The 27754-nt window shown below is 46.0% G+C and overlaps 1 protein-coding gene and 1 pseudogene across 4 annotated transcripts in view; one reads left to right on the forward strand and one right to left on the reverse strand.

Moving 5' to 3' along the window:
• Positions 1–2450: 2450 nt before the first annotated feature.
• DDI2 (DNA damage inducible 1 homolog 2) overlaps positions 2451–27754 on the forward strand; it is a 45027-nt gene continuing 19723 nt past the window's right edge. For 2 of the 4 annotated variants that reach the window (XM_006934309.5, XM_019836240.3), the window contains exons 1-6: positions 2452–2821; positions 10468–10597; positions 13874–14110; positions 15929–16055; positions 20473–20600; positions 24686–24814. In XM_006934309.5, the coding sequence (XP_006934371.1) occupies positions 2684–2821; positions 10468–10597; positions 13874–14110; positions 15929–16055; positions 20473–20600; positions 24686–24814 (889 nt within the window). In that variant the 5' untranslated portion in view covers positions 2452–2683. Of the gene's footprint in view, positions 2822–10467; positions 10598–13873; positions 14111–15928; positions 16056–20472; positions 20601–24685; positions 24815–27754 lie in introns of all 4 variants that reach the window. The other 2 variants (XM_019836239.3, XM_019836235.3) reach the window with 2 other exon arrangements.
• LOC102900261 lies at positions 20009–20390 on the reverse strand (annotated as a pseudogene).

Here is a 27754-nt window from a genome sequence, read left to right on the forward strand (position 1 = left end):
GTGCTGTTAGAAGTCAGGGAAGTGGTCACACTTGCAGTGGGGGGCAGGGTTAGTGATTGGAAGTGATGAAGTTTTGGGGTGATGGGGGGCTCGTGGGGGTCTGGAGCCGATGGCCAAGAAACGATTCTTGAAGACGTCTTCGGTGCAAAAAGGTGATTTTATTAAAGCATAGAGACAGGACCCATGGGCAGGAAGTGCTGCCCCGGGGACCATGAGAAACTTGTTATATACTTGGGAGTTGGGAGAGGTAAAGTCAAGGGGAAGTTTTCAAAGAGATTTTCTTTTTTTTTAAAAATTTTTTAATGTTTTATTTATTTTTGAGACAGAGAGAGACAGAGCATGAATGGGGGAGGGTCAGAGAGAGGGAGACACAGAATCGGAAGCAGGCTCCAGGCTCTGAGCTGTCAGCACAGAGCCCCACGTGGGGCTCAAACCCACAAACCGTGAGATCGTGACCTGAGCTGAAGTCGGCCGCTTAACCGACTGAGCCACCCAGGCGCCCCTCAAAGAGATTTTTCATATGCTAAAGAAGAGTCACAGGATACTGGAGGCCGAGTTATTGTCAAGCTAAGGTTGTTTAACCCTCCAGCAAAGCGTTAAGACAGTAGGGAGCTCAAGTATTTGTTAATGGGCTGCAGGTTATAAGGAAATTTCATTTCCTTCTTGCCTTTGTTTCCCACATCACCCCACACGGAGCTCTGCACTGGGTGTGAGGCCTGCTTGAGATTCTCTCTCTCCCTCTCTCCCTACCCAAATCTTGCCCTCTCTCTAAAAAAGATAAAATAACATAAAAATACATGGAAGGACATACACCCCATCTCCTCACAGGAGGAATGTTATGGACACATCGTAGGAAGAACGTATAAGGTGTATACGTACAAAGATATTGCCTTGGCCATCTTTGGAAAATAAACTCTGTCACCATGGGCACCTGAGCACCACTAGAAAAATCATGTAACAAAAATTCATCAATTCATGATTCCAACGTCAGCTGCATCCTCGACATCACCTGGCAATTCTGCGTGACTTCTCTGTTCGACTTGCTTCAATTTGCAACGGTTATTTCAAATCTTCCCTGCCGTAGCAGGCACTATATGCAGGTTTCACCCAACACCCGTTGCCAAAACCTTTTTCTCCTGCCCATGTCCTTTAAAGAGGTGAGGAAAGCTAAACACTCACTTTCCTAGCCTTGCGGGCGTCTGCGTGGCACAGTTCTGGCCAGCGAGATGTAATCAGAAACCCGCCGCAGGACTTCTGGGCAAGCTCTTGCCTCGAACAAGAAAACGAGGCATGGCGTGGAGGCAGCCAGCCATGTCGTGACTCTCAGGGAAAGGCCAAAAGATTTACAGAAATACAGGCCCCGGGATCACTGAGTCACTGAACAGATGCGGCTGTCTACCTCCAGGCTTCCTATCCTGGGAGAAAAATAGACCTTTCTTTGCTTAAGTCGCTGACAGCCAGGTTTTGTGTAGCCCACACACCCACTCTTCTCAACCCTCTGCTCCTCCAGAGATGACCTTCCCTCCCCCAGAGAGAAAAGTCTCCAGCCGGTCATTGACTTTCTCGCCAGCCAACCTACCTACTTACCTGCCTCCGCAGCCATCCTGCTTCCTCCTTCCCTCCTGTTATAATAGAAGAGGGGTCCCTACTCCATGGATAGGGAAGAAGCGGGTGGTAAGCAGGGAGGTGCCGCTCATGCACCCGTTTTGGTTTTCTGGAAGCCTCATGTTCTGGGCCTCTATCCACTCATCAGCTAGGTGGCCCGAAACAGGCCATGACAGGAGAAAATACTTCGTGGGGTGGAGTCTAAGCCGTGCCCGATATTGTCAGGTGTAGGAAGGAGACAGACCAAGTAGAGGGAACACTTTACAAGGCAGAGGAATGGAGCCTTGGAGGAACCGAAAATCCCAACGTGGCTGGGAGGGCAGAGCGCAGGAAGGGGTCAGGGGTCAGAGTAAGCCCGGTTCTATAGACTAGGCAGGGTTATGATTTTGGTTTTAACCCTCAATCATTAGCACAAGAAGTGGGTTAAGCTCTCTGAGCCTCAATATCTGCTTCGTAGGACACATTTTAGAACCCTCTGCCTAGTTGTCAGTCTCCTATACCAAGCTGAGAGTTCTTAAGGGCCAAGAAAGCCCTATCTTTTTACGCATTTTTTGTATCCACCTGGAAGGCGCTTCATAAATGCCTGCCGGGTGAATGAGATTGTGGAGTCCGCCACAGACTTCAGCTATTAACTCAGTTGGTACATTTTTGATTCTCCTCGCTCCTTTCCTTCTCTCTCCTTTTCTCGCCCTGCCTCCTCCCTCCCTCTCTCCAATCCTCTCCCAGCTTCCCGCCTCCCTCTTCCCGGCCCGCCCCTTCGCCGCGTCGCGACGGCAGAGAGGGCCAGGCGGGCTTTACGGCAGCCGCGTTGCGGCGGGGCGGGGCGTCGGGCGGCTGGCGCGCTTGGCGGCAGCGGTGGGAGGCAGGCCGGCAGGCAGGCAGACGGAGTCGCAGGCGGGTGGCGGCGGCCGTGCTTGGTAGTGAGGGCGGGAGGGAGTGAGTCACTGAGCGTGTGTGAGGGAGGGAAGGAGCGAGCGAGCAGCCCGCGCCGTCCGCCCGCAGCACCAGCCAGGCCCCGCCGCCGCCCCGCAGCCCAGCGCCGAGGCCGGGCCGAGCCGAGCTGGGTCGGGCCCGGGCCATGCTGCTCACCGTGTACTGTGTGCGGAGGGACCTCTCCGAGGTGACCTTTTCCCTCCAGGTCGACGCCGACTTCGAGCTGCACAACTTCCGCGCGCTGTGCGAGCTCGAGTCCGGCATCCCCGCAGCCGAGAGCCAGGTACGCCGGGCAGCGAGCGGGGTCTCTCTCCTGGGCTGACCCTCCTGCCTTGGGGTCTCACGCCCTCCCTTTGCTGCTGGTGGGGAATTGGGGGTGGGGGAGCAGGATGGCCTTTCCCAGCTCGCCCCCGCGTCCGGGAGGGAGCTGGGATCGGTAGCTGCCCCCACACACTCCGAGCGTGGGGTGGGGTGCCATGGGAGGGAGCCGAGAACCCGACCGCAGACGCACCCACTGCAGCCCGAGGGGCGCGTGGACTGTTGGGCGGCCCGCCCCACCTTCTGGCTCTTTGGCCCCTTCTCCCCTAATAATCCCGAGTTTGGGGTGTTGTGGACCTAAGAAGAAGCTCCAGGTCTGCAAGAGTTCATCCATTCTACTCCCCCAACCAGAAATACCAGTTTGGATCGCTGGGGTAGGTTGGTGTTCATCTGGTTTTCCGGACGGAGCTCCTGCTTAAGCAGCCGTAATTTACCTTTAAACGTAGAGATCTGCACTCCTAGTGAAGGAAAAAGTTTGAGACTTGCATTACCTTGTTTTGAGGCATTTGGAAATGCCGTGTACCTTTTTCCCTACCGCATGGCATTTCTGATTAAATTCTCTAAAAAAAAAAAAAAAAAAGGTAGTTATTCGTTCATTTCAAGCTGTTTGTTTCTCTGGTTTCTTCGCTGGTAGTAGGCCAGAATCCTTCTTTATTTCAGGCCACAATTGAGAGTTTGGGTGGGTTCAAAGGTCAGAGCTTTATGAGGATATTTTCGTAAAAAATGGCCTGGTATCTTCTCAGTGTGATTTGCTTGCTTGTTTCATTTCCCTACTGCTCTTACATTTATTTGAAACGAGCAACATAATTTATTCTCAGAATGCCCTGAGCTGCCACCCAACAGAATCGGTGACGATAACTCTGGCCTTTACAGGAAAACATTTAAATCTCGACTTGATAAGTGGACCGTGGAGGACATGGTCTAAACGTTGAGAAAATTATAGAAGTCCTCCAGGGCCCCAGAATGTAAATCCTGATTTTCTACTGCAGTTATGAAATACTTCCAAAAACTATTGCCCAACTGCAGCGTGTTCTGCCCTTTATTGTGATAAACAGATGCGTCAATATTTTGTTCAGAAGTGAGTATGATTCCTTTACACGATGTGAACTTGAGAACCTTGGCATAAAGCTGAATATCAAGAAAGAATAGGTTTCAGGATGCAAAGTGTCACATACGCAGACTGAAGCTGCAGAAGCTACAAAGAAATCGGTAAAAGGAATTTTTTGCAAATGTTTTCCAAAAACTGAGGAGCCAGTTCCTGCCCATGAATCCCTCACGTGAAAAACTAGGGAAGGACAGTTTAAGTAGGGAAGTAAACACAATTCTGAAATTTTTGAAGGTGGCATTTTCAATTGCTCACTACCCTCCGGTTCTGTTACCCTGGTTATAATCACCAGCTGGCGGGGGGAATAAAAAATGAAAATGTAAGTTGGTCTCATCGTTATTTGGGCTTGGGAGAAGATGAAAAGTGGCATTGCCTCTCTTCCTGCCCTTTTTGAGACGGGCTGTAACAAATTTAAAGGAAGAGACCGATGGAAAAGGCCGTTCGTTGTATGGTCCAGGCAGGCACAGTCCTCTGTTTGCTCAGGATGTTAGGAGTACCTCACTAATTGGACAGTTAGGCTAACTCCACAAATTCTTTCTTATTCATTAGGTCACCATTTGGGCATTTACTTCCTCCCAAGCCAAATTAGCATATGGAAGCCTGGGCTCCAACTTCTGTGAAGCCTGTATTACCCAGCTGTAAACAGCTCCCCTGTTTCAAGTTTGTTCCGTTGGCTCCATTGTAACCTAACACAGTATCTATTTTAAGATGTCTGGTGGTCGGTTGTCTTTTCAGTTGCTTGCCTTGCCCATGAGGCAGGAACAGGATCCACCCTAGACACACACTTGAGTCATTTCCGTTGGCCAGATCATAACGGTAAACATCATTATAGTTTTACCTACAAATACATCACTTACTTGAGGCCCCCACTCCCACGGCTTCACCGCCCAGGTTCTCCCATGTTACTCCTCTTCCCCTCCTAGTCCTCCTACTTGCTCTGCTCATTCTTGTTTACCTTCTCTGTCCTCCTTCCTTCACCTCCATTTCTAAAGGGAGTTTCTTCTTTTTCTTTTCTTCTTTCCTTCCTTCCTTCCTTCCTTCCTTCCTTCCTTCCTTCCTTCCTTCCTTCCTTTCTTTCTTTCTTTCTTTCTTTCTTTCTTTCTTTCTTTCCTTTCTTTCTGTCTTCCTTCCTTCCTTCCTTCCTTCCTTCCTTCCTTCCTTCCTTCCTTCCTTCCTTCCTTCCTTCCTTTCTGTCTTTTTTTGGTTCCTGGCTGTTCCTTCCTGTCACGGTGTGTCCAAACCACGGATCTCCAAACTTTTTCAGTCAGGTTTCCCTTTGCGTACAGTGTTTTGGAACATACATCTTTGCGATACATATAATAAATTATAAACATGAACTAATGTTATATGCATTATATATATGCACACATATGTACAGAATAACCGTAAACATCAATGAGTGAAGTAATAACCTTATGTCCATTATAAACAACCATAGGATAGCGTTTAAGGAAGGATGAACTAAAATAAATGGAAATGAAAATTCTAATATTTTTCTGTTCCCACATCTTTAAAGAACTGTTTCGCATGCCTGCCCCACATTGGGGATCACTGGTTTAGAATTCACACTTTCACATCAGCATCAGTCGTGCATAAGTATGCACTTGGAAAAGACGTTACTTTCTAACAGCTCTGGTCTGATTATAGTAGTTATAATGTGATGATAACAAATTTAGAATAGAAACTATCTCTACTTGTACATGTGATTAAAGCTGGGCATGTTTCATCTCTTAATACAAGTGTGGGCTTGGAAGCCGGTCATGGCTCTGTTTGATGCTTTGATGCAGAACTTGGCTGGGCAGACTTCAAAGAATTATCAGAACTTAGCTTCACTTTAAATTAATGTCTTTGTATTTTTGAAACATCATTATAATTTACCCCTGTAGGTGGCATGTGGTAAAAACGTGTGCAGAATGTGTAAGGACTCTCAAAAGGCGTGTGTAAATGCCAAATAATAGCAGTAACTGTATGATCCTGGGAAAGCAGCTCTGTACACAGCGTGATTTGTCGTTTGTAAAACGCTATTTTAAAGCAGTGGAAACTGAAATTTTCTATTGTAGCTGGTTTTGACATACTTATTTTTTTGCAGGTAATTTTCGTGAATTTTTTTTCTGATAAATACTGCATGTTCATTTTAGAGAATTTGTACCTTATAGGAAAAGGTAGAGAGAAAAAGTTATTATCATATCACCCCGGAAACAACTGTAGTTTACTTCTTAGTGTATCTTTTTTCCTAAGCTTTCTTCCTTTTCTTTGGTTACAATGTAACTTTTAAACCTGATGCCCTGAACTGTACCAACAGTTTCAACTTTCTTTGTTCAGTCAAAGCTACATTGTCAGCATTTTTCCCTGACATTTCAAGTTCTTCAAATTTATAATTTTAATGGGCATGTAATACAGATGTACCGCAGTTTATTTAAAAATTTGCCTATTGCTGGGCATTTGAATTGGGGGAATCGGAAGCAGTTATTACTAACATTTCCATGGATATCTGTATTTAAGGCTTCGTCCTCATTTCTGATTGTTTTCTCAGGATGTATTCTTAGCTATGGAATTGCCAGGTCTTTTGAAAGGCTTTTAGTAACTGTTGCCATATTGTTTTCCAGAAGAGTTGGAAAAGTCAAACTGTGGCATGAGATGTATATGTAGATCACTTGGCATATAGTGGGTTTTCAATTAATGATAGATAGTATTAGGGAGTCATTCAGATGTGAGTCCAAATATTCTGTGGCCAGTTGATGGTCCTTACTGCTAGAAATGTATTGTTATGATTTCTGTTGATTGAAGACTAGAAGGCATTTGACCTCATGCTTAGTGATGGAGTTGTTGGTCTTGGAGTTGTTTTAGTCTATTGTTAAATGTCGATTAAGCTTAGAATTTGGTCTCTAGGGTGCTGCCTCTGGAGTAAGTACTAGCAGTGTGCCAGTTTCGCAGCTTGAGACTTGTAGATGTGTAAATTGTCCTGTTGTGTGTCCTCATAACTGGCAAAACCAGAATTTTTAGCTTTGTGGCCTTTGAGTTGGATATTATGGTGGAAAGCATCACCAATGCCTTACCGAAACTCTTTGTTTTGACTGGTGGAAATGTGAAACCATTGGTCTGATGGTACACTCTTGTTGAGCTGGAAACTCATTCAGATTTCTTATAGGACTTTAGCTATACAATAATCATCTTTCTCAGACTCTTAAGCCTGTTTTAACAAAAAGAAGTTGGTTCTTTGTAGCAGTTATAATTTCAGCTAAGCTTTTGTTTATTTCATTTGCGTCCTTGGACTAAAATGGAATACGCCTGCTGCTTTGTCAGAGTGAAGAATGTTTTGCTCCTCACCCACATTCTTCAGTCTAGTATTTTTAGGAAATGGGGCAAGATAGCAGTGTTCCACATGCCATGTATGTGTTTGGTGGTGGTTATTACCAGGATCTTAAACTTTTATTGTTAGATCAGGCTGTCTTTATTTTAAAAAGTTTTTTTTTAATGTTTATTTATTTTGGGGGGAGAGAGAGAGAGAGACAGAACCCGAGCAGAGGAGGGGCAGAGAGAGAGAGAGAAACACAGAATCCGAAGCAGGCTCCAGTCTGGGCGGTCAGCACAGAGCCTGACGTGGGGGCTCGAACTTACCAACCCTGAGATCATGACCGGAGCCGAAGTTGGACACTTAACTGACTGAGCCACTCAGGAGCCCCCAGGCTGTCTTTATTTAAAAAAAAAAAAAAATTTACAGCGTCTGCTGAGGAAAGACTATGTCCACTGAACATTGTGGAGTTTTTACGTGGAAGTCCTGAGTGAGGAGCCGCCAGTGGTCCTTCCTCCTGTTCAGGACACATTGATACGCTGAGTGGTGCACAGGGTTTTGGTTCCCCTGGTGAGCATAGGCCCTCAGTGGTGACAGATGGCTTAATAGCTCTTGTTCAGGTCACCAGCTAATTGAGCTGGCCGCATTGGACTTCGGTTTGGGAAAGTTGTATGTGGTCCTTAGGGAAGATCTCCCGCTCTTGGAGTCAGGCAGGTGTTCCAATCCTAGTTCTATTCTTTTTCCTTTTTTTATTTTCTTATTTTTTCTTTCTTTATTTTTTGGTACAAAATAGGTGGTACAAAATAGGGCTAGGACCTGGGGGCAGAAAGAGCTGCCCTAGTTCTCTTCTTAATAGCTGTGTAGTCTCAGGTCACCGCACTCTGTTTCCCTGTCTGCAACATGGGACGAGTAATGCCCACCTAGGAATGAGAGGGCGTAGGATGAGGCGGGAGACTGTGGGAACCCGTTCCGATGCAAGTGCAAGCCGTGGTTGTGTCTGCTGTGTCTTCATATGGCCCCTCCGGGTAGCATTGCCAGCTTGAAGACAAGCCTGCCGCCGGATAGGAGCATTTTGATGCTCTGCGTTTGATTCCCTGTTGTAGATAAATGTTCTTCTGTAAGTACAGTTAAAATGTGTCGCCTGGAAAATGAAGGAGCGGGCCGTGGACCACTCAGTACCTTTGTTGTAAGGTGGCTGCGCTGTGTTGAGGCCACCTTGTGAGAGCCGCCTGCGTGGCATTTCTGTTGTCATGCCTCCTCTTGCTTGGTGCACACCTCAGCTGGGACACTTGTCCCTTCAGATTTATGGTAGTTTTCCCAACAATTCCACAAGTTACCATACGGCTCTCGGGTTGTATTGCAAACAGTCTGTGTTGATTCTGTTGTACTTTCGCCACGCGATATGTGGTTACATGAGGGAGAATAGCAGAGTGTGAGTGGATCGATGCAGTGACAGTCCAGTGGACTGCTGGAACATGTTTTAACTTTGCAGGTTGAGGGTAAGAACCAACGATACGTTTTCTAGTACTCTATAGAACTTTGGAAGTGTAATCGGCCCTATGAGCTCTGAGTCCATTTTTTTTGTGCACCCCCAGAAGTATTTGGCTTCGGAAATTCGGTTTCCTGTTGGTTCTATTTCTCATGTCCGTGTAGATTCTGAGAGCAGATATGACAGATCATTTCTCCCAGCAGAAATCTGGTTGCGTGTCAGGCAGTCTTCCTGCGAGAGCTGTGAGGACATGTGAGGAAGCACTGTAAAATGGTCGTGTAGCAGACCGACCTGGAAGGGACAGCTGTAGCGATTATCTAGCCCCAACTGCTTGCTTGACAAACGGAAATGTGAAGCCAGGACCAGCGGAGGGACGCGGCCGCTGTCAGAGCCAGGACAGGACTCAGGTCCCTCGGCTTGCACGTGGCCTGGTGCGCAGCAAATCTTTTGAAAGAAAACCTTTCAAAGCCTGAGTTTATTCTGAATACCCCTCTGCAGTATGTAATGGTGCAGGATAGGTTTTATGTTCCTTTGTGGTTGAACTGTAGTGTGCCCTTTCTCCGTTTTTTTCCTACAGCACAGTGTTTCACCTGCTTTTATGCTCTCAGGTTTTTTCAGTGTTTGATTGCACATCAAAAAATGTTTTTATTAGTAGTACATCCCTGATCCAGTAGAAGAAAAGGAAGAATGCAGAACAGGCAGTATTTGGAAAACTTTTAGACTTGCCAGCGTGCAAGATCATTTAAAAATGGATACATTGGGATGTCATATACAGCTTGGTGTCTGTAATTGACAAGACTGTATCCCATACTGGAAAGTTGCTAAGAGAGTAAATGTTAAAAGTTCTTGTCACAAGAAAAAAAAAAAGACATGTGAGCTACGCAAACAAAACAAATTCCTGTCCTCAGGTAGCTTCCATTTTAGTGGAACAGAAAGACAATAAAGAAACATATTTAAGGAGCTCCTGGGTGGCTCAGTCGGTTAAGCGTCCAACTTTGGCTCAGGTCATGATCTCATGGCTTGTGAGTTCAAGCCCCGTGTGGGGCTGTGTGCTGACAGCTCAGAGCCTGGAGCCTGCTTCAAATTCTGTCTCTGTCTCCCTCCCTCCCTCCCTCCCTCCCTCCCTCCCTCCCTCCCTCCCTTCCCCTCTGTCTCTCTCTTTCTCCCTCTCCCCCCGCCACCTTGCTCTGCTTCTCAAAAATAAACAGTAAAAAGAAATAGATACTTAATATGAGAGGGTTTTTAAATAGGGTGATTAGTGAAGGGCTCTGGAAAGGTTATATTTGATCAGAGACCTTAATAAAGAGTGGCTGGGAGGGCGTCTGGCTGGCTCAGTTGGTAGAGCACGTAATTCTTGATCCTGAGTTCAGGCCCCATGTCAGGCATAGAGCTTACTTAAAAAAGAAATAGCTGGGGAAAGAACATTCTTCAGGTAGAGAGAAGAGCAAGTGAAACAGTCCCAAGGGGGAAATTGATCACATTATTTAGGGAGCAGCAATTACGGTATGAAATGAAGTCAGAGGGGGAGCCAGGGACCAAATTGTTGGACCTAGCAGGTAACGGGAAGGATTTAGGCTTTTATTCCAGGTGTGATGGGAAACCATTGGAGGGTTTTGAGCAGGCTGGGACTGACATCTGGTGAAAAGGGACACTGTACGTAGTCTTCCTGCTTTGTTCCATGTTATTTCTCAGTGCTTCATATGGTGAACTCTTTTCTGGTTGTAGATCGTCTATGCTGAAAGACCCCTCACAGACAACCACAGATCGCTGGCTTCCTACGGCTTGAAAGATGGGGATGTCGTGATTTTACGACAGAAGGAGAATGCAGACCCTCGACCTCCAGTGCAGTTCCCAAGTAAGACATCCCTGACACAGGCATCAGGAGACAGCATAATGCAGTGGGTCAGAGCTGTGGACTAGCTTCGGGTTCAGACTCCGGGGTACAGAGTCTGCCCCTTGGTTGCTCTGTATCCTTGGCTGGGTTGACTTCCCTATGGCCGTTTTCTTAGCTGTGAGAATAGCGCAGCCTTCAGCATGCCCTCGATAAATGTTCGCTTCTGTTGTGATCGATGAGAACTGTATCCTGGGGAAGGACTTAAGAGGCCATCTATGCCTGTGATTCCTGACTGATTTTTGCTGCTTCGTGTCTGGCCCTCGGCTAGCACTTCACGGTTGTAGGGGAGGAGATTCCTCTTTATAATTTGTTATCATCATTAGACAAAGCTCCAGTTTTAAGTAATGTCTTCAGTGTTACATAGCTAATAAGTGAAGGCATGGGAACTAAAACGTGGTACTTTTCCCGTTGTGCTGAGCTTTATGAACATTAGGCAGCCGGACCACCAGCTTCTGCTCCTTGCCCACCAGCCGTGTTAATCATGTGAAAGGAAACTTACCTGTCTCGGTGTTCTATCAGGAATAGGGGTTTATAGTCTGGAATCTGTGCTTTGGGATTTAGAACGTTTCTGTGTCCCTGAAATAAATACTCACAGTTGCATGGCTGAGAGCATGTGTGCATTTGATAGGGAGAGGGTTAGTAGCTTTCTTTGGATACTCAGAGGGGTTCATGATCTACAAAAAGTGGCCAGGTTCTGATGTGGAACGCTTTAATGAAATGTAATAGTGTTTTCCATTCCCTGCTGTCTTCAGGTAGATTTCTTAAATACTGTTTAGTCTCTAGGTCAGTGGGTTTAAAGTTTGTGGTTCCAGCTGATGAGTGTCTGGGTGATGATGACACATGCCAGCTTAGAACACAGTGCATCCATTCAGCCCGAAACTGGGGCTGTAAGAGACCATCAAGCACTGTTCCTCCCAGATCGGGATTACATCAGTCCCTTGGGTCTACTGTTAAACTTTAGAAAGAGTTGTGACTTGAACATGTCAGTCAAAAAAAAACCAAAACAAATCTTCCTTTGGTTAATTTGGTGAAATTGTTAGTTCTGGAGAATTGCTGGTTGTTTTGTTTTTTTTTTTTTTCCTGTACTGTCGCATGTGGACAAGAGAGCCAGTCTGTGGGGGAAGGGAGCAGATCTAGTCGTTCAGGTAAACAAGTTTTTCAGAATTACTCTGAAGCGAATGGACTTTCAAGATAAGTGTTACCATGGTTAAAGGTAAAAATTTCTTACCCTGCAGAGAAGGTCCACCCATATATGTGTTGCTGGTTGGTATGGATTAACTCCCTCATGCGCATGTGTGTATACACACACACACACACACACACACACACACACACAAGCTGCCAGCTGAGGTCTTTTGGAAGGAAGTGTCTAGTTGAACCCATGCTAAAGAGGCAGAATGATACTTGAGTTTAAGGATTCCCTTCTTCTAGGGGTGCCTGGGTGGCTCAGTTGGTTAAGCAACCAACTTCAGCTCAGGTCATGATCTCACAGGTCATGGGTTCGAGCCCCGCATCGGGCTCTGTGCTGACAGCTCAGAGCCTGGCACCTGCTTCGGATTCTGTGTCTCCCTCTCTCTCTCTGCCCCTCGTGCACGCGCGCTCTCTCTCTCTCTCTCTCTCTCTCTCTCTCTCTCTCTCAAAAGTAAATAAGCATTAAGGAAAAAAAAAAAGGATTCCCTTCTAGTTGATTTCCCAACAGCTTCAGGATAGCCTCAACTTGAAACAGGAGTGACCATCAGGCACATTTTTGGGATTGAGGAGATACACATTCGCTCAGTTCTAGCCCCTAATTCTGTCTCTGCTCTACCTTTTTTTTTTAAGGTAAAGCTCCTTTTGTAAGTAACCGTTTTGTTGAGATATCATTCGTATACCATACAATTCACTCATGTAAGGGGTGCAGTTCATTTTTAGTCTATTCCCAGTTGTGCAGCCATCACTACAATCAATCGTAGCACATTTTTATCACCTTCTAAAGAAACTGGACCTATTAGCAGTCATTCCCCATCTGCCTCCAAGCCTTCTAGCCCTAGGCAACCGTCAGTCTACTTTCTGTGCCTGTATTTTCCTATTCTGGGCATTTCATAGAAATGGAATCATAATACGTGGGTCCTTTGTGTAAGGCTCCCTTTTATTTTCCTTTCGTTTTAATAAGGTCAGCTCAGCCTGGATTATAGAACCCAGGAGTTGTAGCCTCTAAATCTGTTCTATCTTTTGGTGACCTCAGCACCGAGAACCTGAGCAAGTTCCTTTTCTTCTGTTTGTCTCTCCTGTAAAACGATTCCACCTGCTAGCTCCCTGGGGGTGTGAGAGGAGTTGAAAGTGTAAGTTCCAAGAACGAGTATGTTTAGCAGAGACTTGTAGAATTTTACATCTAAAATTTATGCAGTTCACTTGGTTTGTATAGTATTCTTTACCCCAGGTGTCTGGGCCCTTTGAGAAATGTCAAAACAAACTAGGATTTTTCTCAAGAATCACATCCAGATTTATGTGGTTATGTTTATTAAGACTAGCTTTAATTTTTTTTTTAATTTTTTTTTCAACGTTTATTTATTTTTGGGACAGAGAGAGACAGAGCATGAACGGGGGAGGGGCAGAGAGAGAGGGGGACACAGAATCGGAAACAGGCTCCAGGCCCTGAGCCATCAGCCCAGAGCCTGACGCGGGGCTCGAACTCACGGACCGCGAGATCGTGACCTGGCTGAAGTCGGACGCTTAACCGACTGCGTCACCCAGGCGCCCCCAATTTTTAAAAAATACAAATAAGTAGGGGCTCCTGGGTGGCTCAGTCAGTTAAGCGTTCGACTTCAGCTCAGGTCATGGTCTCGCAGTTCGTGGGTTCGAGCCCCGCGTTGGGCTCGGCTGACGGCCCGGAGCCTGGAGCCTGCTTCGGATTCTGTGTCTCCCTCTCTGCCCCTCCTCCGCTCACGTTCCGTCTCTATCTCTCAAAAATAAATACACGTTAAAAAAAATACAAGTAAGTAAAAGCTTGTTATGTCTTCTGGGATATTGTAGAAGCCAAAAATCTAGGGTCATTACCATTGACTGCACCCCTTTTCTGTTCTTGGTTGTGGGTTCACTCAGACTGCAGTGTTTATATTCAGTCAGCGTGAGAGAGCGCGGAGGAAAGGTCAGATGTCTGCAATTACCATTTACCGTATACCGTTCACCAGCAAATGTTCCGCTGTGCCCTTCTTGTGTGTCACTGGAAGTAAACTCTGAACCGATTTTCCCCAACAGACTTGCCCCGCATAGACTTCCGTAGTATAGCCGTGCCTGGCACGTCAGGCTCCCGGCAGCGCCGGCCACCAGGAGCACAGCAGTCCCACTCATCTCCCGGAGACATAGCTTCATCTCCTCAGGGCTTGGACAATCCAGCCTTGCTCCGAGACATGTTGCTGGCCAACCCCCATGAGCTGTCCTTGCTGAAGGAGCGCAATCCACCCCTGGCGGACGCTCTGCTCAGTGGAGACCTTGGTAAGCTTATCGACGTGGAAGACTGGCGAGCGGACCTGAGGGGAAGTAGTGGTGTCGCGGCAAATTTGGAGAAACTCCAGCAACGGGGGTGTTCAGCCCGCCAGGTCACGTGATCTCTCGAGCACCCCAGTTGCTCTCCGAGAGGTAAAGTGATGCTGATGCCAAAGGCGGAGTTGAGTGGTGGTCGTGATCCAATTTTGCAACAGCACAGAGTTCTGAAATCCAGCTTGACCAGCCTCCTCCACTGACGGTTTTTTGTTCCCCCAGATTATTTTCACGGCGCATAACCTAGGGACTGGTATTCTAACCTGTTCGGTGGGAGCCTCAGTTGAAGAGAGCACCAGTAAGCCAGCTGATGCCGGGTGAAATGCTCTTAGGGACAGAAAACCTGTCCGGTGCCATCAGCCTGTATGGCAAAACGGAGCCCTCTGACTCTCACCCACCCCCAGATTAACGATAGTCGGTTGTCGCCAATAGCTTGTTGCTGTGTTTGAGCCATTCTTGAGTTAAACAGAATGTTTGTTTTTAGTCAGCTCGATGAATAAAGTTTTTCTCTGTAAATTTCTCCAGTTTTACTCCTGGGTTTATGCAACTGTGCTGATTACGTTTTAAAGCGTAACAGATGCTCAATAGCTCATTCTTCAGCTGACCCTTTTTTAAACTGAGGTAATAATTACCTAACAGAAATGCGCAGGTTTTAAGTATACAGTTCATTGAGTTTTGGCAAAGTCCTGGAGCCGCCACCCTAGTCAAGGTGATAGAATATTTTTCTCGCTCCCGAATTCCAGTATGTCCTCTGCTGGTCAGTTTCCGCCCCTTATGGGCTACTGCCGTTCTGATAACCGTGTTTTCAGTCTCCGGGTTAATGGAGTCACACAGTATGTCCTCTCTCATGTCGGGCTGCTTTTGTCAGCTTAATGTGGTTTAGATTCCTTCATGTTGTGTGTATTGATAGTTCATATGACCGTTATCTTGGTGTCTTTAATTTCTTCCGCAATATATCTAATCGCCAAAGACCGTGATGATGGCACGTAGAACTTGGTACATTTAAATACACTCTCATTTAAGAAACAGCGAGACTAAGGTGGTTCTTGTGACATACATTTTATAGCAAGCAGTATTTTCTCTTTGCTCATTTTCCTGCCTGTTACTCACGAGGTCCTGTAGGTGGACTGACAATAGTTTGCATGTAACGTCCCTGGTCTAAGCAGGGGGTATTCTCAAGGGAGTGGCAGGAAGAGCAGGGCTGTAGTGCCCTGTGGGTCTTGTCGTCTCTCATCGAAGCGTAGCTGACACACGGTGTTGGCGGTAGAGTCACGGGGGCACAACACGGGGATTCGTCATGCCCACGCCTTGTGCTGTGCCGCCGCAGGTGTGGCTGCCCTCTGTCCCCACGCAGGGCTGCGACGGCACCACCGACTCCATGCCCTGTGGTCGCGCTCTGTTTTAGTTCTGCGTAATAGGTTAATGGGGGCAGCGGGGAGAAGAGGAGTGGGGTCACTCATCTGCCACACAGATGGCTGTTTCTGCTGATTTAAGTTGAAATGCTGTTACCTCTGAGTAGAAACAGTGTGACGGATAATTTCTTACCGGAATAACTGACACTTGAAAATACTTTATTTCTTGACACTGAATTTAGGGGACGTAGTCTTGCCTCAGAAATAGCAAGTAAATGTAATTGCCCATTTAAAATAATTCTTAGGCATCCTTTCTGCATCTTTTATAGTTGTATTTTGAGAAGCGATTTGATCTGGAAAAGTACTGACAGAGAATGGAAATAGCGTGGTACTCAAGATGTCCCCCTTGTTATTTTTGTAGAGAAATTTTCTAGGGTCCTGGAGGGACAGCAGCAGGACCGAGCCCGGAGAGAGCAAGAAAGGATTCGTCTCTTTTCTGCCGACCCTTTTGATCTTGAAGCTCAGGCAAAAATAGAAGAAGATATAAGGTAATGACCCTTTACCTAAAGAGCAAGCTTTAGAGAATCCAGATTTCCCAAATGACAGGTGAGCTGGTGTCAGCCGGGCATCTACTTTGAGGCAGCGTCCTTGCTTTGTATGTGAATAGTAATTTCAGCCTTTTAGGTCACTCTCCTCTTCCGTTCTCATGTGTGGATTTAACGTTACAAAGTACGGGTACCTAACTTGGGGACTTTAATGAAGACTCCCGGACTACCCTGCGGTGCATCATTAGAGCAAGCCCATCAACCTGGGGTCGATGACCCCAGGACTGCGCACAAGCTCCAGTTCAGTGAGACTGTTAGGCTGTCTGTACAGGCTGATTGGAATCTCAGTCCTTACACATAATACACGAGCCCTAATTAAACCCAGGCTTGAGCATGATTGGATTAGAGAGCCCTGTACGGATGGGCCCATATAGTCCTGGGTCTCTTTTCCTTCTGCAGTTCTTGAGCTGGCCTCCGTGGATAAACAGACTGCCAGACACATTTCCAGCTCCAGTTTCCCTAATGCTGTGGCTCGCACCTGGGGCTAAGGTAGCATCACATAGGAAGCTTTAAAAATGCAGATGGCTTGTGCTCTGTTCCCCAGTCAGCCAGATGGATCAGCATCATAAGAGGTGGGGCCAGAGCAGGTATAATGATGCTAATGCCAACCTCAGTCACATCATGAGTCACAAGAACGATGCTGGTCAGTGGTCAGTCCGTTAGAATGAAAGCACAGCTGCCCCCCACCCCCATGTCGTGTTTGTTGCGAACGGTGAAGGCTTTAGCACAGTAGTCCCTCACCTTACCCGTGGTTAATTGCAGTCCAGGAGCAGGTACATCAGAAGGTCAGTAGTAGCCCAACAGTGTCACAAGGCCTGTGTCATTCGCCTCAGTTCATCTTATTACGTGGGCATTTTAGCATCTCCCATCATCACAAGAAGGGTGAGTACAGTACAGTAAGGTATTTTGAGAGAGACCACGTTCACATAACATTTGCCACAGAGTATTGTTCTGTTTTATTACTGTTGCTTATCTCTTACTGGGCCTCACTGATAAATTAAGCTTTGTCATAGGTGTGTATATATAGAAGAAAACATAGTATGTATAGGGTTCAGTACTGTCTGTGTTTTCAGGCATCTGCTGGGGGTCATGGAATGTATCCCTTGCAGATAAGGGGGAACCACTGTATAGCTAAGAAGAACTGTGTTCTTTGTCATAATCTTTGGTTACTTGAATGAAGCCTGACTTGGTCATTACATTATACTGTCAGCTTAGAAGTCAGATAATGGTTATTTTTTTCTTTTATTTCTCTGACTACATTTGAAATCAGGGACATTTAAATTGTATGCCGGAATCAGTTGCTAGCCCTTAGCCATTCACTTGTGTTTTTGTTGATTAAGTGTCCCCATTAATTGCGTCAGTATATTAGTATATGAATATTTTGGGGGAAAAACAAAAACAAAAACATCTCACTAATTAAATCTACCCAGAGAAATAAGAAGAAATTTGTGTTCTCTGAACTTGACCACATTGCAGTTGTAAGGGAACCTGACATAATTCTCAAGAATAGATGTGTTCAGGGGCTCATTCAGTTGAATGTCTGACTCTTGATTTCAGCTCAGGTCATGATCCCAGGGTCATGGGGTTGAGCCCTGTGTCGGTCTCCGTGCTGAGCACAGAGCCTGCTTGGGACAGTCTGTCTGTCTGTCTCTCTCTCTCTCTCTCTCTCTCTCTCTCTCTCTCTCTCTCTCTTCCTTCTCTCCTTCTTGTCTCCTTCTCCCACCCTCCCTCTCTCCCTGCCCCTACTTTGCCCTCCCCCCTGCGGCCACACTTTCTCTGTCCATAATCCTTTCTCAAGTGAGGGATTATGGACCAGAAATGTCTCAAGTAAGAGATGTAAAGTCTCTCCCATAGAGTGATGAGAGAGAAGTGAGAATCCACACGTGGTGCGTGTGGTCTTGCGTGCTCGCTCTCTCTTTAAAAAAAAAAAAAAAAAAATAGATGTGTTCCATCCAGAAGCAGGAGTGGTGGGTGGGAGGGAGGGTATCGTAGCCGAACCCTGACCCTGCACTGTTGGCAGAGTAGCCATGAGATGAGGCATATTTGTGTAGCTCGAGGGGGGCCCGGGGAGGTTAAGGAAATGGGAAAACGCGTACAGTCTTTTCAAGAAGACCTTGTGCCTCTGAAGAGACTCTACATACGTACGGAGCCCAGAATAGCCAAAGCGACTGGTATTATCTCAGAAGATTTTTTGCTGAAATTTATCTTGGTTGGAGTCAACGCAAGGTCAGGAATATACAACTAATTTTAGTTCATCTCTAAATTTAATAATGTGACAAAAGAGAAACGCTGTGTAGTTCTGTCAAGTGCCTTTTGAAGTTTTATTTGGTATGTTGCACCAGCGATTCCTCAGCGTATATATACGTTGGAGTATAATAGCTCGCATGTTTCCCCAACTAAATTAAATGAGGGTGCCTTGGACTTTCTGAGAAGTTTCATGCATTTTACAGAATGACTGCTAAAGCCAGCAATTCATTTGAGGTGGAGTATTACCGCGAAAAGGACAGGCACTGCACTTTAGAACAGGGCTCCGCAAACTTCGTCCATAGACAGCCGGACCGTGAAGATCGTAGGGTTTGCAGGCCGTGCTGTCTCTGCCACCAGCACTCCTGTCCGCCAGCGCGGTGTCAGAGCGACCATAGATGACCTCACAGGATGGAACTGAGTGGTGTGGCTGCGCTCCCGTAGAAGTTCGCAGGTGGTGGCCTGTAATGTGCTAGCCCCTCATCGGCGGTTATAATTTCTCCCCAATCTTGGGCCCTGTTCTGTTAGTATCTCAGTCTTCGGGTACGTTGCCCAGCGCCTGCCCTTGTTTCCATTAATGTTGGTAGTGTTTGGTGATGTTTTTGAAAGGTTGGGAACGGAGACAGGAGATGTAGAAGTAAGCTGGAACTCCCTTTTACATCCCTTTCTCGTTTAAGAATTAGAATCTGTCTAATGTTTGAAGAAATGGTTTGCTGGACCAAGTGAACTGTGGTGTGTGTGTGTGTGTGTGTGTGTGTGTGTGTGTGTGTGTGTGTGTGTGTGTGTGTGTGTGTGTGGTTTTCCAAGTGATAGCCAGGTAGCTAAAGAGGTGTGTGCGTTTTCCCAGCATCTGCTCTTTTGTTAACATTGTGTCGTAGATGCCGTATCCCTCTTAGCAGTCCTGGAGTAGGAGTCCGCCCCCTCGTTTACAGGTAGAAAACCCAGTCTTGGAGGTGAAGCAGCGGGTGCAGCAGGGCAGTTGAAACCTCTGTGTTTTGGGGCACCTGGGTGGCTCAGTTAGTTAAGCGTCTGACTTCGGCTCAGGCCATGATCTCACAGTTCGTGGGTTCAAGCCCCGCGTCAGGCTCTGTGCTGACAGCTCAGAGCCTGGAGCCTGCTTCAGATTCTGTCTCGCTGTCTGCCCCTCCTCTGCTTGCACTCTGTCTCTTTCCCTCTCAAAAATAAATAAACATTAAAAAAAAAAAAAGAAACCTCTGTGTTTTACGTTTGCCAACCGTCTTTAACGCACTGGACATAGGACGCATACCCTGACACCCAGTAAATCCCCGTGAAAACGGAAGCATTCACGAGATTCTGACATTCTACAGAATTAAAAGATTTTGACTCTTAGTCTCCCGAGATTCAGTTTCCCGTATCTGAGCTTGTAAAGGGAGCAGAGCTGTTTGACGTGAAAGTAATTTGTGTGCCTTTAGATTTTCTGCCAGCTGTATCTCACTACCTCACCTGTTGCAGGGGAGAGTGCCAATGTCCACTTCCAGGGCTCAGCTGCTATAATAGGGGCAAAAGATACGGACGCATCTGGTGTGTGGTTTCTTTTTTTCAGTCAGTGAAAGGGAGACTTTATTGAGGCACACAGGCTCTGGGGTTCGGGCAGGGGGCCGTCCCGCAGGCAAAGAGCCGCTGGAAGGGCCTTATCTGACCTTCCTCTTGGGGCGCAGGTCATTGCTGTGACCACACTTCTTGTGGCAGTTGGCAGCGCGGGGGTGCAGGCGAGCAGAGCTCCCACGGCAGGTATCTTGTTGCAGTTGTATTTCTGGGCCGGCTGGCGGAGGGAAGGCTGGAGGGTGCCGCCCCGGCCAAGCACCAAGCACGGGCGGACCCTTCCTGGGTATTGTAGCCATCCTCCAGCTGTTTGCCCACAGAAATCAGAAGCTGCTGCTCAGGCGAGATGCCCTCCTGGTCTCGGATTGTAGCCTAGACATTCTCACTGGTGTCACTGGGCTCAACCTCAAGGGTGGTGGTCTCGCCCATCAGGGTCTTCACAAAGATCTGTGTCTCTGCGTCTGCCACTCTCGTGGAAGAGAAAGCCCCGTCTGTGTTTAATACTGTGACTTCTGAAACAGATGATGATTTCGCTCTACTTGGTTTGTTGCAGGCAACAGAACATCGAGGAAAACATGACAATAGCTATGGAAGAGGCTCCTGAAAGTTTTGGCCAAGTAGTGATGCTTTATATTAACTGCAAAGTGAATGGACATCCTGTGAAAGCCTTTGTTGACTCAGGTGACGTCTCTGTCTTTGTCTATCTGTCCGACGTTCTGACCTGACACAGGGAGAAGGGGAGACTCTGCTTTAACCCTGGTAAAGATGGCAGTAGTCCTCCAGGCTGCCACCTGACCAGCCCGGGGGTTACGTCACTTGCCAAGCTTTGTGTGTGTCTGTTGTCACAGGTTTATTTTTGTAATCTTTTTTTTTTTTTTTTTTTTTTTTTTTTTTTAAGTAAGTAAACTATGCCCCAAACGTGGCACTTGAACTTACAACCCTGAGATCAAGGGTCGCATGCTTTACTGACTGAGCCAGCCAGGCACCCGTAATCATTTCTTAACTGGTTTTGTCTTTCGCAGGATCTCCTTTAACTTCCTACCTCCCCTTATTTGGCATCCTGAGTTTTTCGGATATCTCTGTGGGAAATTTGGGAGTAAATGGGTTCAGCAGAAGGAGCTGTCAGAAGCGGCTGCATGGAGTGTAGGTCAGACAGATATTTCAGCACGGTCTGTGCACCAGCGCTTTGCCAGGACGACGAGGGGGAGCGTGTGTGTCGGGGCTCTCGGCCTTAAAGAACTTAACAGCCAGGTCAGGAGACAGGGAGTTTCCCACTTGAGGATTCAGATAACCCCTGTACCAGCTGGCACCGTTTCTCACCGTAATAGCTCTGTTTCTCAGTAAGATCGCGCAGAGCACCGTGCGGGTGTGGCTGAGTGGTCTTATGTGTCTTCATTCTGGGCAGTTCCCTCAGGCTGTAAGATAGGATGAGTTCCTAGAGTAGTAGAAGCCTCTGCTCAAGTAATACTTTCCTCCGTTTGTTCATCCACAATTATTTGAGCACATGCTAGGTTTCAGTTGTCATTAAGAGTTTGTATCTTGAGGGGGCACCTGGGTGGTTCAGTCGGTTAAATGTCCAGCTCTTGACGTCAGCTCAGGGTTTGATCTCAGGGTTGTGAGTTCAAGCCAGACATTGGGCTCCACACTGGACATGATGCCTACTGTAAAAAAAAAAAAAAAACTTTGTACCTTGAGATGCATACATTCTTGGAAGAAGCAAATTTGCCGCTTATTCGGTTTAAAAATGTCTGTTGAATGCTGTAGGCAGGGTACTTGTGCTGAGTGGGAGTTAAGACTCACTAACTGTAGCCTAATGGGGCTCCTGTGAGTGAGAGAGACAAATACCCAAGAGACTCTAATATTACCACACTCAACATTTATTGAGCCTCTATTGTATGCCAGGCAACATATTAGGTGCTTAATATAAATCATCTTAATTTCAGTTAGTCCTCAGGAAATCCCTGTGAGCTGTGTTTGACCATTAACCCTATTTTGTAGGTAGGGAGGCTTAGACGTTGAGAGCTGGTGTCCCTCTTCAGGTAGACAGGGTCACGAGGAGCAGGCTGTGGGTCCAGCCCCAGATCTGTTTGATGGCAGATTCCACAACAGCAAGAATCCGATGCGTGTTGGGTCCACATCGAGACCACGTTCGCACCACGACTGGGGTGCTCAGGCATGGCTTTGAACTGAGCTGTCTCCCTGAGCAAGAGGATGGGGCTTCAAGCCGAGGCTTGAGAGAAGGCAGGGGAGCGGTGAAAGGGACCCTTCTCGTGTTGGGCTTGCTTACTTTACATCAGTAAATAGCTTCTGTGGGGTAGAGTGAGGAGAGGGGAAGAAAAGAGGAAAGTTGCCTTCTCCAGTTTTCTCTTCCTTCACTTTTGCTGGGCCTTCTTGAATCTAACTTTCCTCTAGTGCCAAGAGCTTTCAGTGTCCGTGAAGTGTAAGGTGCCTAATGAGTAATGCGAACAGGGAGTGTTGGAACTGAAGGAGAGGAAAACTCACTGGGTAAGGACAGTTTTGAGCTTGGTCTCAAAGTGTAAGTGGAAATCAGAGAAAGTGAAGGCAGGGGGCGCTCTGCAGGAGGGTCAGCGCGAGTAAGAGGCAAAGGGAACAATTTCCTCCTGTCAAATTGGAGGGTTTTGAACAGTCAGAGTAGAAGTCTGATATTTGAGTCTGTTTGGGCTACTATAAAAATACTGTCAACTGGGGGGCTTATAAACAACACAGATTTATTCCTCGTAGTTCTGGAGGCTGGGAAATCCACCGTGAAGATGCAGGCAGGTCCAGCGTCTGCTGACCTGCTTCCTCGTCCACAGATGTTCTCTTCTGGCTGTGCCCTCACATGGCAGGAAGGGGGAGGGAGCTGTCCGAGGTCTCCTGTGCAGGGGCACTCAGCCCACTCTGGAGACTTTCACCTTCGTGACCTAATCCCCTCCCAAAGACCCCACCTCCTAATCCCATCATGTTGAGGGTCAGGTTTTAACGTAGGAACTTTGCAGGGACACAGATAGTCTGTTGCAGCAGGAAGTAGTTTGGCCAGGATGAGGTAGGTTGTGAAGCTGTGACAGTGTAGCTGGAGGCTAATCTTATTAAAGAGTAGAAGCCACACTCTTATGTGGATCCTGAGAAACTTAACAGGAACCCATGGGGGAGGGGAAGGAAAAAAAAAAAAGAGGTTAGAGTGGGAGAGAGCCAAAGCATAAGAGACTGTTAAAAACTGAGAACAAACTGAGGGTTGATGGGAGGTGGGAGGGAGGGGAGGGTGGGTGATGGGTATTGAAGAGGGCACCTTTTGGGATGAGCACTGGGTGTTGTATGGAAACCAATTTGACAATAAATTTCATATATAAAATAAAAAATAAAATAAAATAAAATAAAAAAAAGAGTAGAAGCCATGGAGGATTTGTGAGCAGAGGAATGAGTGATCTGAAGAAGACGATTATTTGAGGAAGACCAAAGATAGTTACAGATCTGGAGAATTCCGTACCCCTCAGGGGCAGGACTATTTCCTTGCTTTAAATTATGCATCCACAGAGTGGTTTGGAAACCAGAGAAGTTGTCCATTAGCAAGGGGAATAGGGTGTGAGCTAGGCCGATTGCTATAGTTAGAAGGAGGAAGGTCAGAAATAGAAATTGCATAAAACTTACTCACAGGGTTGGAGCAGAGTTTGAGAATGGGGAGAAGGCTGAGGCGCCTGGGTGGCTCAGTCAGTTAAGCGTCCGACTTCGGCTCAGGTCATGATCTCGCGGTCCGTGAGTTCAAGCCCGGCGTTGGGCTCTGGGCTGATGGCTCAGAGCCTGGAGCCTGCTTCCAATTCTGTGTCTCCGTCTCTCTCTGGCCCTCCCCCATTCATGCTCTGTCTCTCTCTGTCTCAAAAATAAATAAACGTTAAAAAAAAAATTTTTTTTTTTTAAAAAGAGGAGTCACAAGTGAACAGTGTTAAGTTTTATGTTGTAAGAAAGTAATTCCCTTGGTAAAGAGAGAAATCCAAAGTGAGAATTACTGGGGGAGAAAAGAGCTTTATAGCCCTGTTGGCTTTGAGATGGAAATGTTGAGCACACGGGCATGTAGACCAGAATCTGTGAGAGAGATTAGGGCTGTAGGTGAAAACAGAGATGTGTCTGTGTCCTGTGCGGGCCTGCTCCAGCTGTGTGGGTGAATACACGTAACCAGGAGAGAAAAGACCCTAAATGCCTTCTTCCTGAAAGGAAACAGAGTGTGATTGTTGGAGCAGAGATGGGGAGTTCAGATTTAATTTTTTTTTTTTTTTGAGAGATGGTGGGTTTTACATGGTAAATTATAAAGTCCCAACATTGGAAAAAAAAAATAATCTGATAAGATGTTTAGAGATACTTGATGAAGATTGACCTGAGTGTATAGGAGTGCTTAAGTGAGCCCTTAACACATTTCCATCTGTAGATGTGGTTTGACTTTCTGGAAGCCCTCTCCAGGTAGTTTTGCTTTCTGTTGGTAACGTTTTAAAACATCATCTCATGAAACGAATTTAACGAGACATTCAAACAAAATATTCTTTCCGTCACTACCAGGTTTCTACGCTGTGTTTCAGATACCAGTGTGGAACTGAAAGTTGAATGAAGTGTGGCAAGAGTGGCTGAGGGCTAGACTAACCCAGGTGTGAATAATCGTACACAGACAAAAGCCTGGGGGACTGCTTGCTTTCTGCCTTGTCCTCAGGCTGCAGTTTTTAATCTGCCCACAAACGTGGATTTCATTTTTATTATCTGATGTTTCTCTCTGCTTCCAGGTGCCCAGATGACTATTATGAGCCAAGCTTGTGCAGAAAGGTGTAATATAATGAGGCTGGTGGACCGTCGGTGGGCAGGGATTGCCAAAGGAGTGGGCACCCAGAAGATTATTGGAAGGGTACATCTAGGTGAGTAAAAGGCACTATGGGAGTCTTTTCAGGGTAGTGGGTGTTTCAAAATTTGTTTTGTGTAGGCATACCTGATCCGGCAAGCCTGATCCCCAGAAATGTTAAATGCTGTGTTCTGTCAGAGTTACACATGTACATGTTTTAATTTGTTACAAGAAATCAGTCCCTGTGTACTTCTGTTTTCCTGCTCCTTCGAGACCGCTTTCAACTGTGTTAGCTCGTTTCTTGTGGTGCTCCCCTCCATATTTCGAAATAACATGTTTGTCGTGCTGTCACTGACACGTAAATACTGTGGAGAGCTGAGCCACCTAATTGCAGATGATTGCTTTTCTCTTTGTGTTGTTTGTCTTACAATTAGTAATTGTCTTCTTTCGGTCATCTGGTATTCTAAGTGTTGCTCAGTCCCCAAACACTTACCTAGTTGTGTAAATCTCCTTTATACAGTTCATCCTGTGGCAGATTCTTCTAGAGCTGCTTCACAGCTGTCGTTTTAGGATCTCGCTTGACTGGGTCCCCAAAGGCTGCTTTCCTCTTGCTTTTAGATGGGATTATGTGAATCCTCTGTCTTGCTCTTTGTAATTTTGCTCCTCAGTTTATTGGAGGGTAGCTTCCAGAGAAAGAATATAAGGGAGGAAACTGAGCCCTTAAATATCAGAATTTGTCATTGTTGTTGTTTTCCTATATTCTACCAGCCTGGCTAAGTGGGAAGTCACTTTGTTTTCCACAGTTTTTGTCAGTGTTGCTGCGGAGAAGCTGGCTGCCGTCTCAGTTCTTGACCCTATATTTGAAAGGTTTCTTTTCCATTTCTGAAGCTTATAGAATCTTCTTTGACCTCAGTGTTGTGGAATTTCAAATTCACAGTGATGCACTTGGGTGTAGATCTGTCTTCATCCACCGCAAGGGGTACCTTTCACTTCCTCTCCCCCGCCCCCAGGATGTTTGTTACTCGGTGGGATAACGTCCTATCCTAGACTTGTCCTGTAGTTTCCTTTCTTTCCTGTTTCTTTCTTTCATGTGTCCTAGGTGTGGTGGGTGTTTGTGGGATTTCCTCAACATTGCCTTCCAGCCTTTCTGTTACATTTTGTATTTGTTTGATGGTTTTCTCAGATATCTGGTGATCCTTGGCATCTGCTCATAGTGAAGACTGGGACACCAAAAGGCTGTTTGGAACATTACTTGGGTAGGCAGCCTTGGCGATATTTGGTGATCTGGAAGTTGGAAGGGGGGAAAGGGCTAGAGGCTCAGTAAACTTAAACTTAATCCCCCTGGGTTCAGTCAGGTTCTTGTGTCTTTGTCTTTCTCCATGTGCACCTCTGTTTCCCTCTCTTGAGAAAATAAACCTCTAGTCTATTGTTGGGGGGAAAGGAGCTAGTCACCTGGCTGAGCAGAGGTCAAGAGGGAACCCCAAGGTCTAACTGTGCCTCCTACATAGACCTTCACCCAGTCTTGCTCCTTTGGACTCAACCTCTACCCCTGCCTGCAGAGGTACTTGTTCATGAAACACTTGGGGGTTCTGTGATGTTAATTGGCTTGCGTCCCAGTTTTCCTCACTGTCCTCTGCTTTCTGTCCCAAAATTACGTTTCAGTTGTCTCTTCTGTGTGTGTTTTTTAAATTATTCATTCATTTATTTATTTATTTATATTTATTTTTTGCCCTTAGTGATTTGTACCTTAAAAAAGATAAACTTTTCTTGTAAATTTTCAGGAGTAAATGGAGATAAATACATGTGCTCATTCCTTCCTTTGTAACCAAAATTTTTTTTTCTTAATTCCTTAAATCCCTTTGAGACTCAACCACCAAGTAATCTCCTTCTGACCCTTTTCCCTTGCATTTTATTCTTGTAAAAGGTGGTCGTATAATGTATAGAATTTTATACTCTGTTTTAAGAAAAAATAACATGTTCTCAGTGTTACTATAATTTTCATAAGCACCATGCAGATGCATGGGATTCTCTTATATGGGTTTAGTGGTCAACTTTTAGGATACATTTTTCCCCCCAATATTTTGTTACTGTAATATGGCAGTAGATTTTTGTGGGGTTTTTTGGGTGCACATTTTAATTTTTTTTTCCTTACTAAAGATTCCTGTCAATGAAACTACTGAGTCAAAGGTTATGAACACCTAAAGCCTCTTGATGTATTTCTAATTTGCACCAAAATGGCTTTTCCAGCACTTCGTCAGTATTCATCTTAATGTCCTTCTACAATCAAGTATTACCAATTTTTAGTCCCTTAATTTACAGATTCAAAAAGTGTGGTTTTTTTTTATTGTAAGTTGCTCTTCTCTCATTGCAAGTGATCATTTCTACCCATTTTTCTCTTTTTTGTTTTGTAATATAGTTGCCTGTTTATTAGAGTCTTTTGTTTCTTTTATTGACTTATATAGAATTAGGGTAGTTTAAATACGTTACTGTCACGTACTTTCCTACACACAGTAGGACTGTAATACCACAAACTGGTTTGCTTCAGAGTCTGGGTTTGATTTTCCATGGTTTTAGGTAGGAAGATAATAGGATGAGGCAAAGTAAGTCTCAGTCCCTCGCGTCCTTCCTTGTGGATGGACAGGTCGTAGCATTTTGCAGCTTTGGCTATGACAGCAGGCCGCAAACCTATGATCATAAGGGAAATCTAAATAAAGGAGAGCTGTGTCATGGGTAGGAAGACTCAGTGTGTCGAAGGTGAGGATTCTCCCACATTCATCAGCAGCAGTCACATCAAGATCTCAGTAGGTTTTTTGTGAGACCTGATGTGCTCATTTAAAATCAGCCCTTTATTGTAGGAATAGGCAAGATAACTCTGGAATGGCTTCCCCTTCTAGATGTCAGGACCAAAGGACTAAAACAGAAACAGACCTGTGCTTACGTGAACCTTGATAAATGACAGAGGACATCTTACAGAGCGGAGGGAAGGTTTCAGGAAATGATGCGAGGCCAGCTGGGT

This window comes from Felis catus, chromosome C1 (genome assembly GCF_018350175.1).
Source record: "Felis catus isolate Fca126 chromosome C1, F.catus_Fca126_mat1.0, whole genome shotgun sequence".
In the NCBI taxonomy this organism is placed as follows: domain Eukaryota; kingdom Metazoa; phylum Chordata; class Mammalia; order Carnivora; family Felidae; genus Felis; species Felis catus.